The following is a 12,011-nucleotide window of genomic DNA, read 5'->3' as shown; positions in this document are numbered from 1 at the left end:
ACTAATTTGAGTCTTGGCCTCACTTAACAGAGTCATGCCTTCCCCTCCAGGAAAACCAGGGGAATGAAGGTGTAGATGCTACTTCAGACTATGAGGTGGTTTTAACATCATTTAATAACTCACACAATCCTTACTCTTCCAATAGCAAAAATGTTAATTTGCTGTTACAGTTTTGGATGCATGGCAATTTATTTAAATAAACACATATTCAAAACAACCAGGGGAAACAAATTTGAGGGGTGTGGGGAGGGCAGCATGCATTGGCAAGGTTGGCAGACCCAGGAAGACCAGGCTTTATAGCCTGGAATATGGGGAAAGTAGGAGAAAACTGAAGACGAGTTGTAATCCCATCACCAAGGATCCTCGAACCTGTAGAGGAGAAGAAGAAATAACTTACAAAATGCTCAAAGGAAAACCTCCCAACCTCCTGAGAGAGTGGTGACAGAAAGAGGTGGAGCCCTGTGATGGCAAGTGGTCAAAGAGCAGAAATGTCGAATATGGAAAAGGGTCCTAGAAAGAGAGACACGACAGGAGATAGACTAAGACGGAGTGCAGCATTAACTAAAGCTAATTAATGGATGTCTGGCAAAAGCTATAGAGTTGGGAGATAAAAGAAAGAAGGAAGAGAAAAAGGCAAATGAAGTGGAGCTTGAAAGGGAAGTAGGAGAACAAGAAAGAGATGGAGAAAGAGAAGGGAGGGAAGGAAAGGAAATAAGAGAAGAAGGGACGGGGGAAACTATGTACTCTGTTTTCAGGAACCTTTGTTGCTAGTGGAATAAATCTATGGCTCTTTGGGGCTCAGGGATCTTGCCAAAATGTAACAACAACAAAGTCATTATCATTCAGCAAATTGAGGACTTTTTTCTTTTTTCTTCCAAGTCATTTTATATTTAAAGAGTTAAATTTTTGTATTATAAACAATCTTCCCTTCTCTCTCTCCCCCTCCCTCCCCTCCTCTCTCTGTCTCTGTCTCTTACTCTCTTTCTGACTCTCTCCCCCATACACACATAAACACACACACCTAAACACACGCACCATTCACAGACAACCTCAAGGTTGTCTAGACCTACCCCTTCATTGCTGTTCCATATGATTTCGTAATTAGAAGAAATGCTGCCAATTGCATTAAGATGCAATTAACTTTATTTAATATAAAAACCAAACATCTAAACTAAAAACATGTGAAACAAAGCCATGACTCAGTTGGATTTTTTGTTCTTTGAATGCTGGGTGCATCTAGTACTTCCTGGAACCAACTGAATGTAGAAATTTCAACCTGATCCTGGAACAAATCCCTTGTTACTTTATAAGCATTTTGGGATCCTCCTCAGAGCCGTCTGTCTCTTGACATCCCAGTCAAAGTGGGTTAGCTCAGATCATTGGCAATAAGGTAAATTAGGGGCTTTCTCCTACCCATCAGTCACACAAACAGAAGTCACATACTGTGCCCTTAACCCTGGCCAAGGCTAATTGATGGTATTGGTGGCTCCATTCATACTCGTCACAGCCGTTGAGAGCAGTTACCTTTGGAAGAAATCACAACAATGGCAGAACTGACATGCAACCACAGAAACAGAGGGGTTACAGCACCCCCTCCTGGTGAACCTCGTTCTTGATGTTTCTCTCTGTGCTCAGACAGACTGTTAGCTCTGGAACTGGGCCAGGGCCATTGAGAAGAAATAGGGGGAATTTTAAGGGAGAGAGGAGGACATCGGAATGAGGGAGAATAGATGGTCTACTGGAAAGAGCACTGGGATTGGAGTGAGAAGACTTGACCTTTGGGCACATCCCTGCCTTGATTCGAACCCCAACCTCTTCATTCAGGAATTGGAAAAAATGACCAGGAAGGTTTCTGAGTTGCCTTTTAGTTCAGGCTCTGAAAGCTGTTCAGAAGGTGAAATAATGAATTCCTCCATAGCAGTGCCCTGGCTACTACTGAATTTTTTCTACCCCATCAACAAGCCCGATGCCTCGTGTACAGTATCCATTTAATAAATGTTTGTTAAATTGAATTGATTTGAATTTATGAGAAATACTAGGCATTTGTAATGATTTATTTATCATTAATAACAATGTTAATCATACTAGGAAATCCTTTCCCAGAGTCTTTCCTTCCTCTCCTATATTCAAGAAAAATAGACTGGAGACTTCAGGCATGAGCAGACTCCTTTTCCCAGGTTGGCTCCATTCTCTAAACCATGGTCAAAGTTCCAAGCAAGAACATTTGACTGGGAATCAGAGGACTTGGGTTTGAATCCCACCTCTACCATGTGCTAGCTATATGACTTTGGACACTCCTCTCTGAACCTCGATTTCTTTATTTGGTGCTAGTTGGCACAGGGTGGCAGATTTAGTGTCAGGAAGACTTGAATTCAAATCTGGTCTCAGACACTGTCTAGTTGTGTGACCCTGGCCAAATCACTTAACCCTATTTGCCTCAGTTTCCTCACCTAAAAATAAACTAGAGAAGGAAATGGCAAACCATTCCAGCATCTCTGCCAAAAACATCGTAGTAAGGATCACAAAGAGTCAGACACCCCTGAAAAATGACTAAATAACTTGGACTGGATGACCTCTGAAATCTCTTCCAACTTTACCACTTATCAAAGAATTTTAAAACTTTAATTTGCCTTTTGTCACAGTTGTTTTTTCAGAGGTAAATCCTACAATGATTGTTCACCCAGATGTTACAAATTGTCTGACATACCGGACTGACGTGGCCAAAACTAGAATCTGATTATTTCATCTTAAAGTCAGGGACTCATTGGAACTCCCTCCCTCCTCATCCCCACCCTTCTGAATTCAAGTAAAGTAGCATAGAAAAAGGGAAGGGTTTTCTTTCAATTGTTCACTCCATTCTCTAGCAAAAATAATGATAATAATAATTTAATCCCAGAAGTCCCAGCATTGGGTTTCAATTCCCTAGTGGATGGAACTATTTTGAGTCTTCACTTGTGCTATTCCTCTATTCTATGATTGTGTAGTAAAATGGTCATTGGAATCAGAAGGAGCTGAGTTCAAGTCTCAGTTCTTCCTTGTCTTAGCTGTCTGACCTTGGGCAAGTCACTCAAACTCTAGTTTCCTTTTCTGTAGACAGAGATCACGATACCTCTCCCATTATATAAATATTAGCTACAATTCCTCAGTGTGCCCTTTGACTTTGATTCTTAAGGTTTCAGTAAGAAATGTCAACCAATATCTCTATCTATCTATCTATCTATCTATCTATCTATCTATCTATCTATCTATCCAATGGTGTGAAGTGCTAAGGGAGAAACGACTATAAAACATGAAAAGACACAATCACAGAGCCCTCCAGGAGCTTACAATCTGCTCCATCATTTACAGAGCCAAGACTATATTCTCCATAGAAACGATAGTTCTGGTTGGATGGAGCCTTTCATATCATCTAGGTTTATTTTACAAGTAGGGAAACTAAGTTTCATAAGAGTTGAAGGGACTTCTTTGGTTTGCTCCAGACCACAGGACTAAAGCTCAGGTCTGGCTCCTGGTCCACACTCATCCGAGTATTCCATGCTGTGTCTTTTAGTGATTAAAAGCCCAATCGTGGTATTTCTGTACAAATCTTAACATTCTGCCTTTAGCACCACAGGGAGACTCTGTATGATGTCTTTAGAGGCTTGAGCCCAGAGAGCATGAGCAGAATAGACCCATGCCTGGGGGCTAATCTTTTGGTGCCAGAGATTTTCAAAGGGCACCCCAAATGCAGAAAACTTCAAAGGATTATGGGAGCAAAGACTACAAGTCAACTTGCTGAGAAAAGATAGTTTTACAGTCTGCCCTTTTCACAGAATCACTGATTCTCAAAGCCAGGAGGGGCATCGGATCATTTATCTGAACAGACTGAATCCCTGACCGATGAGGTTTCCAGCTTTTGCTTGAAGTCTCCCTGTGAGAGGGAGAGAGCTCACTACCTGCTAGGACAGTCGATTTCACTTCTAGTCAGTTCTAATTGTTAGAATTTTTTTTCTTTATATCAAAGCCTAAACCCGTCTTCCTGGAACTTCTAACCATTTCTCCTGGTTCTGTCTTTTAGGGTCAAACAAAATAAACCTCAACCCTGTTCCACACAATAGCCCTTCAGAGATAGGAAAATGGTTTTCCATTGATCCTAGAAAACATGTGCCATTATGCCTTCTCTTCTCCAAAAATAACAACAATAATGGACTTATTCTGTACCCTGGAATCTGGTCCTGAATATGCCCATTCGTTGAATAATAATAGATAATAATAAATCAATATAATATTGCTTTCATTTACATAGCACTTATGATGTGCCAGGCTAAGTCCTTTACAAAACTGTTTCATGTGTTCCTCACAAAAACCTGGGAGGTAGGTGCTAGTATCATCCCTATTTTACTATTGGGGAAATTGAGGCAGATAGAGGTTAAGTGATTTGACCAGCTAGTAAGTATCTGAGGCTGGATTTGAACTCAGGTCTTCTTGACCCCAGGCCCAACTTTCTGTGCACTGCAAGGCCACCTAGCTGCCTCTATTATTAGGTAAAAATACACATTTTAAGCTATTTTTTAAAGCTCAAGATAAAAGTGACATAAAAGTATTAGTTTAATGACAGTGTACAGGACCTAGAGCTGAAAATCGCCTTAGAGATTGTCTTGTTTGCCCACTTCGCCTTAAAGATGCAGAAACTGAGAAACTCAGAGGGTTGAAGGATTCTCCTGAAATCATCCTGAGACTCAGCAGCAAAGGCAGAATTCGATCCCAAGGCTTCTCACCTCAAGTCCCTCCCCCCCTCATTCTGTTCTTACAAACACAGAAGACCAGAAGGCAACCTTGTTTTAATTTTATGAATGATTTTCCCAAGCTGATGCTGGATGGGGATCTGTTTTCTCCAGAGTTTAAATATTTTTCTTTTCCTGCTCACGCCCTCACTTTGTAATTTGCTCACGGGAGACTATGAAGAGGGGAAACCTAAATTCTTTGAGTTGTTGTGGTACCCAGATAGAAACAGAGAGAGAGGCAGAGAGACAGAGGAGGGAGAGACAGAGAACAGACAGACATCGCGTCACAGGCTAGGAATTATCCTGTTCTGCTTACTAGATAGCTGTATGAGACCTTGCCTAGAGATATTTCCTCCCTTGGCCCATCAGCTAATCTGAAATTCCATCATTATGCTTGATGTTGTCATAAAGGCGATGTCTATTTTCATCTCATTGGACCTCCTTTCCAGGTAAAAGGACAAATACCTCATCAAAGATTCTAATCAAACAAGGTGTTTTAAGTGCCTTCTCTGTACTGAGTTCAGGGCTAGGGGTCCTTGGAGTGCTGACGTTCTGCTGTACAGTCACACTCTACCAACCAGGCATCCGGAATATGACCCTCTTCTTTTGTTATCCACTTGCATCCTCTGCCTTCTTTGTTCTCAGTGGAAATCCTCCCACTTCCCAAACCCGCTGGCTGCAGAGCAAAGCTGGTCCTGTGGGGAGCTGCTATCCAACTGTGAGGTTTCCGGGGTCCCCCTTAGTAGTCTCAATGCATGTCACAAGAAAGTCCAGGATAAAGGACCAGGCAGACAAACTTCAGCCTGGAAGAAGGGGTGAAGCTGCTACCTCATGACCTAGAAACCATCTTTTAAGTCAATACAAGAATACTCAACTTGAACCCTTTCTCCTTGAGCTCCATAAGCTTGCCCAAGGCCAGGGAACACCCATACTGTCGCTTTCTCTCTGATCTTGGCTCTCAGAGATGCAAGTACAAATTCCTGAGGAGCTGAGACTTGCTTGTTATTAGGAATAGCCTCTTGGGCTTCTCTGGACCTACTCTGTGCAAACATGCCCTCACCCCATCCCCTCTAAGACCACTTTCAGCAAGATGCTGGTATTAATGACTGCCAAGTTCTCACCTATTCTAAACTGACAACAGCATCTTGGGTGGCTTTGGGGAAGAAGGAAATAAATCAGAAGTGGAGAAACAAAGAACTGAAGGAAGGACTCCAAGGAAGACAGGCTATTCTTAAGGTATCTTTTCAAATGAAATTACCACAAATTCTTCCAGAATATGCCAAAAGGAAGAGGGGTCTTCAGCTGGGGAGAAGGAAGAGGGAGGAGGACCAGGAAAGGCAACATACAATGTCTAGGAGAAACGCTGTGACTTTCATTCATTAAGTTTAAGTCACGTACAAAGAGAGCTGAGGTTAAAAAAAAAATGAAACCCTTCTCATACCTGGATCTGGGAAGGTTTTCTGTGCTTTCTCTCAACAAAAGATCTGAGATCAGGGTCTCTGGGCTGGATCGCTTTCCATATCTAAAAGAAGAAACTTTGTAAGTTTAATTTCTTTGAGTTTTATCTTTGTTTTATTCCAATGACGTATTTACACGTAAGTTTTCCAAAGTTACATGATTCATGTTATCTCCCTCCCCTCTTCCTTCCCCACTCCCAGAGCTGACAAGCAATTCCACTACTATTGTAAGTTTAGAATAGCCACCCAACATAAGGACATATTTCTGTGGTTTTGCTAGCATGGGGAACTCCTGGCTTCTGCAACTCCTTAGACAACCACAGCCTCTGACTTGGTCTGTTGTTGTTCATTTGTTTCAGTCCTGTCTGACTCTTCTTGATCCCATTTGGGATCTTGGAAAAGATACTAGAGTGGTTTGCCATTTACTTCTGATAAGTGGAGATCTGGGGAAGAAGGAAACAAATCAGAAGTGGAGAAACAGAGAACTGAAGGAAGGAATTTCCTAGGAAGGCAGAGGAAACACTTAGAATCCTGAGGTGGGGATTTCTGAGAATCTAACTGCCACTGGGAAGAGGTTTTACAGATGAGGTGATTAAGGCAAATAAGGTTAAATGACTTGCCCAGGGTTACACAGCTACTAAATGTATGAAGTGAAATTTGAATCCAGGTCTTCCTGACTCCAAGCACAATATTCTATGCATTATGGTACCACCTAGTTGCCCCTTTGACTTATTATATAAGTCTTAAGGAGTCGCCTGTGATTAGAAATTAAATAACATCCAGAGTCACAAAGATAGGGATCAGGGGAGTACTAGAACTCAAATCTTCCTGACTCTAAGACTAGCAATCTATCTACTAGGGGCTGACAGACATATGAAATATGTCAGTATTGTCTCCTATGATCAATAGGATAATGATATGTAATCATATACAATAATGACATGGCAAAAATGCTACATTTAATACTAATCAAAAGACTTATTTTTCCCCAAAAAATATTTCTCTTGAAATATATGTACAATAAGTTTCAGTGGCAAATGAAGGAGGTTTCCTGGAAAAAGATTATAAATATGAACAAAATCCTTATTGAGTCATCTGTGCTGTTTTATCTGCCACATTGTTCCCCCCTCAGAATATGAAATTTTTAGTTTTCTGGGAATCTGCTCAGTGTATACAACATTTTTGCTTCATTAGGAGCCAGAGCTTCTGGGTTCAACGTCCATGTCTAAAGCTTACTATCTGGGTGTCCTTGTAGTGGGTGTGTACATCACTTCACTTTTCTGTCTCCATTTCCCAACCCTAAAATGAGGGGTCACAATAGATTATCTCTGGGGTCCCTTCTAGAAATTTCTACATATTCTGCGTGCACTTCTACATGTACAGGCTGCCCAATCCATTAGAATATAAGCCCCTCGAGGGCAAAGACTCATCTTTTTTTATTATGCTTCAGTGCCTAACAAAATGTCTGTTAGATAAGTGCATGCCGAGTGATTGATTCTAGCTCGGATTTATGATCCTATATCAAATTCTTCCAATTTCAAGTCCTAACCACATCATTTCATCATGCTAGCCTCCTTTTCTAATACTAAACAAATTGGGATTGATTCAAAAGCCTTGTTGAATCCCATTTTGATTTGAATAGACAAACAACCTAATGAGAAAAACCTACTAAACTAGCTTGGCTTTGGATCAATGTCCAATTATTTCAGTTATTAAAAAAGACAAGTCACCTACCAAAAATATTCTCTACAAGTAAGCCCCCCCCCCCGTTCCAAGGCAGTATGGTCTAATCAGGTGTTAAAGTTAGTGCTGTGTGACTATGGATAAGTCACTTAACTCTAGGTCAACAACCTAGGACGTAACTGAGTACCAAGCAGAGTAGCAGTAATACCTCAACTCCCCAACATCAGAGCCTGGGTCCTACAAAACATGTGGTGGGGCAGGTTCATCTTTCTGCTTACTGCTGTTTTCTCTTCTGAGCTCTGTAATTCTCTTCCATTGCTTTGTGAAATGGACCTGACAAGATTTTTATTTTAAGGTGAGCTAAAGAAATCAAACCATTGTGGTCATTTTTTTCCAACTAAACTCCCCCCTCCTCAATATGGGTGGGAGTGTTTACTTTCCCCACTTTATCTTTCAAATGCTGACATGATGCTGAAACCAAATATTGGAATTAGAAAGGACCTGGCACATAGTAGGCAATTAATATACATTTATTGATTAATTGATAGCCTGAGAACACAGGATCAAGCATCTAAGCAGTGATGGGCAAACTGGCCCACAGGCCAGATTCCGGCCCCCTGAAATGTTCTATCCAGCCATGATATTATTCCTAATCTGATGAATACAATGAGTAGGATACAATACAATGAAACTTGGAAAGAGTTGGCTTAGAAACAGACTGACAGAGGAGCATTTCCATTCCTTTGGCCCCTCTTTAAAAAGTTTGCCCATCACTGGAAATGGATAAAGTGAAAGCTCCTGTCTTAGGAGCCTCCTTGACCCTCATGGTCTGCTGTTTAATAAGAGAGAAAGCGACCTGGGCTTTAGCTCCAAATTATGGTTTTCCTGGGCTAGATTTCTTCTGAGAAATCAAAGAATCAAGTTGAGAGAACAGAAGGAAAAATACCCATAATATGCCATGGGAAGAGTACTGGGATAGATTAGAAGAAAATTCATTTCATGAACTTTTTTCTCTACCAGTCTTCACTTGGAATCTGGGACAAATGGGAAGATCTGCTTTGCCTTTTGGCCACCCAGTTTTCATTTGCCACATTTCCTCCACAGGCCCTTTGGTCCCCTTTCCTTTCTCCAGTTTGACCTTCCTCTCTTCCCCTGGCCAGTGTTCTTGGGCACTAGAAGTCTGATCATTGGGAAAAAGGACCTGCGCCCTCCACAGGGAAATGATCAGAAGCCCACTATGCAGAAGAGTCAGAGAAAGACTTCCCCTTTGCTGGGGTTCCCTGCCCTCTCTGTGGGTGCCTGTGTGGCAGCAGCCGAAGCCCTCACTGCTTACCTCTGTCGGGTGATGAGATTAATATAGTGCCGAAGAGCTGAGTAGTATCTGGCCAAGTCCTCTGCTGGCGCATCCTGCCGGGGGCTATCGGGCTTGGACGGGTAGGACTCTGCCAGCGTCTCCAGGCCAATGAGCAGAATCAGGGCACAGGTCAGCACATACAGCCACAGCCGCCTACTTCTCTCCATCTACACAGCATAGGAGAAGGACACTAGATGGACTGGGGGCCTGGGATGGTTAAACAGAACCGAGATTCCATCCTTCCCGAGTAGCCCTCCCTTGTGGTCTCCCTCTAGCCTCACCCTGCAAGTCCCCCAACTCTCTTAGCACTCTGCCCCTCCCTCCCCCTGCAGTGGAGAGCCCACAGTCCCAAATTCACACAATGAACTTCTGCTAGAGCCCACTTTTTCTGCCCTGGGGTAATGGGAACTTTGGCAAAACTTTAAAGGGCTGGAAAGTGGGCTTGGGAGGGAAAAGGGGTTTGAGGAGCCTGAGGCTTACTATTTATTTACTAATTAACTTGAGGATTTGGAGCTAGAAAGGAGATGGTGGTCTAAATCAACCCTTTTCATTTTATAGGCAAGGCAACAAAGGCCTTAAAGGGTTAAATGAGTGGCCCAACTCAGTGGGTGGGTGTACTATGTGCATACACTGGAGTGTTGGTGAGCACACAGGAAGCTGTAGTTTGATCCATAGTAGGTAGGGAGGCAGCTAGATTGCTCAGTGGTTAGAGCATTAACCTGGAGTGAGAAAGACCTGTTCAAATCCAGCCTGTTGTGTGACCCTTGGAAAGTCATTTAATCTCTATTTGCCTTAATCAAATAGAGAAGAAAATGACAAACCACTCCAGGATCTTTGCCAAGAAAAGCCCATGGACAGAAGGGTCTACCAAGCCCTGAAGAGTCCAACTGAACAAAGTAGGAAGGTCTCTGGGGGGACTTCCTTCTACCAATAAGGCAGGGCAGCACCTGCCCAGCAAATTCAGCCTTAGTGAGTTATCTGGTGATATTAGGAAGCTTTGTGACTTGCCCAGGGTCACCCAGTCAGGATGTATTAGAAGGGCACTTACTCCATGTTATACTGTGAGTAAATAATAGAGCCAACATATTTGAATCTGGATCCTGTGACCAGATCAAACACTCTTTCTACTACAATAGAAACTTTTCCTGCTTTGGGTCAGGCTATTTTTCTAGTTGGCTTGTCCTAGCTCTTGTTCCAAGTGAGCATAGCAACGTGACTCTACTCAAAACTTCTCTGCATGGCTCTATGCCTTTCTCCTTGTCTATGCTAAGAGCAAAGGAAAGACCTCTGAATCTGAGGGGGACAGCTGGCCACGCTGGGAGCCATTGGGTGCCTGAAGCAGGGACAGAGCCTGAAGGACCCTCACACACTCAGTTTGGACTCTCCCTGCCAACAAGGACTGTGGTAGATAAGGCAAAGGGTTCCTCTCTAGTCTTCTTCCCACCCACTAAACTGTAATTTCTTCCCAGCTAGAAAGGGGAAGAGGCAATCATGGGAAACCCCCAACACAGAAACACCTACCTCATGACACCTGTCATCCCAGACAACCACTTAGCATGCCTTGCACATAGTGGGTGCCTAATAAGTGTCTGTTGAATTTTGTTTGTTTTTTAGAGACTCTGGACAGACTGCTCTTCACAAAGTTGTCCAAATTTCTCCCTCCCCACCAAGAGACAGAAACCAAGCTCCTAAAGTGAGCTGAGTAGCTCAATCATGACCCTAAAATGGAAACTCTAAGTGATGGGGGTGGGGGACACACATACCACCCCTGAAATTTCACTCTGAGTTTTCTCTACTCATACAAGTGGCCCTACAAGGCAGGGAGGATTCCCAGTCCTAACAGAGGTGTCCTAGATGTACTTGAGATCAAGATAGATGATATTCATAAGTAAGGAAGGTTGGGGAGGAGAAGCAGATGCAAAGCAGAGAAATGACTCAAATAAGGAAGATTTGGAAGCCTAAAGAGAAGGAAGTAGCCCAGAGGAGTCCTCACTACAAAGTTCATCTACCATCCGTTCTCTCAGCTGTCCCATTCCCTGGAGAAAAGAAAAAAGAAACAGACAGACAGACAGACAAACACACACACATTAAGAGAGAGACAGAGAGAGAGAAATAGAAACACAGACACTGAGAGAAAAAGACAGGAAGACAGAGAGGCATAAAGAGAGAGAGAGGCAGAGAGAAAGAGACCCAGAGAGCCTGCTACAGATAAGCTGGGATGAAGAGGGGAGACTTACGTTGGACGGTGGTCCTGGCTCAGTGAGGTGCTGATGTCTGCGTGCTCCTCTTGAGGATGAGAGCCAGCTGGAGAATCAGGTCTCAGGTCTGGGTCAGAACTGTGCCACTCCGGGACTTTTATAGCACTCCCCCATTACTCCCCACCAGCTGCAGGAGGGGCCTCGGGCAATCACATTCGGCTGACTCCTCCACCACCATATACCGCCTCCGCCCCTTTCCTGGGCTGCTAGAAGCTGGGCTGTCAGAACATTACCGGTACCTCCTTCCCTTTCCCCCTCCTCCTCGTACAGAGTGTGTGAAACTGCGAGATCTTGACTCCAAGGTGCTGTGTGCAGGCGCCTAGCAGAGAGGTCTGGAAGGGCTTTCCCCTGGGATGGTGAGGATGTACCTCTGGGTTCGAGCTAGCAGTTCTAACCCATCACACATCTCCTTTGAACCATCCTTGCGGAGGTCAAAACTTCCCTGCCACACCAGAGGAATAGATAGAGGCCCCCCCGCCACACCCCCTACGCCCAC

The 12,011-nt window shown here is 43.4% G+C and overlaps 1 protein-coding gene across 1 annotated transcript; it reads right to left on the bottom strand.

Annotated features, from left to right (window-relative positions):
• Positions 1 to 227: 227 nt before the first annotated feature.
• Positions 228 to 11,566, bottom strand: NPY (neuropeptide Y). The gene is made up of 4 exons (XM_044679632.1): positions 11,495 to 11,566; positions 9,237 to 9,424; positions 6,205 to 6,285; positions 228 to 369 (listed from the first exon to the last, which is right to left on the bottom strand). Exons 2-4 carry the CDS (start codon positions 9,422 to 9,424, stop codon positions 351 to 353), a joined length of 288 nt encoding a protein of 95 aa, XP_044535567.1. The 5' UTR covers positions 11,495 to 11,566; the 3' UTR covers positions 228 to 350.
• Between the last annotated feature and the right edge of the window lie 445 nt (positions 11,567 to 12,011).

The sequence above is a fragment of the Gracilinanus agilis genome, chromosome 5 (assembly GCF_016433145.1).
Source record: "Gracilinanus agilis isolate LMUSP501 chromosome 5, AgileGrace, whole genome shotgun sequence".
Lineage (NCBI taxonomy): Eukaryota > Metazoa > Chordata > Mammalia > Didelphimorphia > Didelphidae > Gracilinanus > Gracilinanus agilis.
Note: the sequence above shows the minus strand (reverse complement) of the source record. Positions and strands in the feature narration are given on the sequence as shown.

Coding starts and splice junctions, on each gene's coding strand:
- NPY (XM_044679632.1), bottom strand. CDS start 9,424: ATGGAGAGAAGTAGGCGGCTGTGGCTGTATGTGCTGACCTGTGCCCTG. Junction 6,286..9,236: donor AATCTCATCACCCGACAGAG/GTAAGCAGTGAG, acceptor TTCTTCTTTTAG/ATATGGAAAGCGATCCAGCC.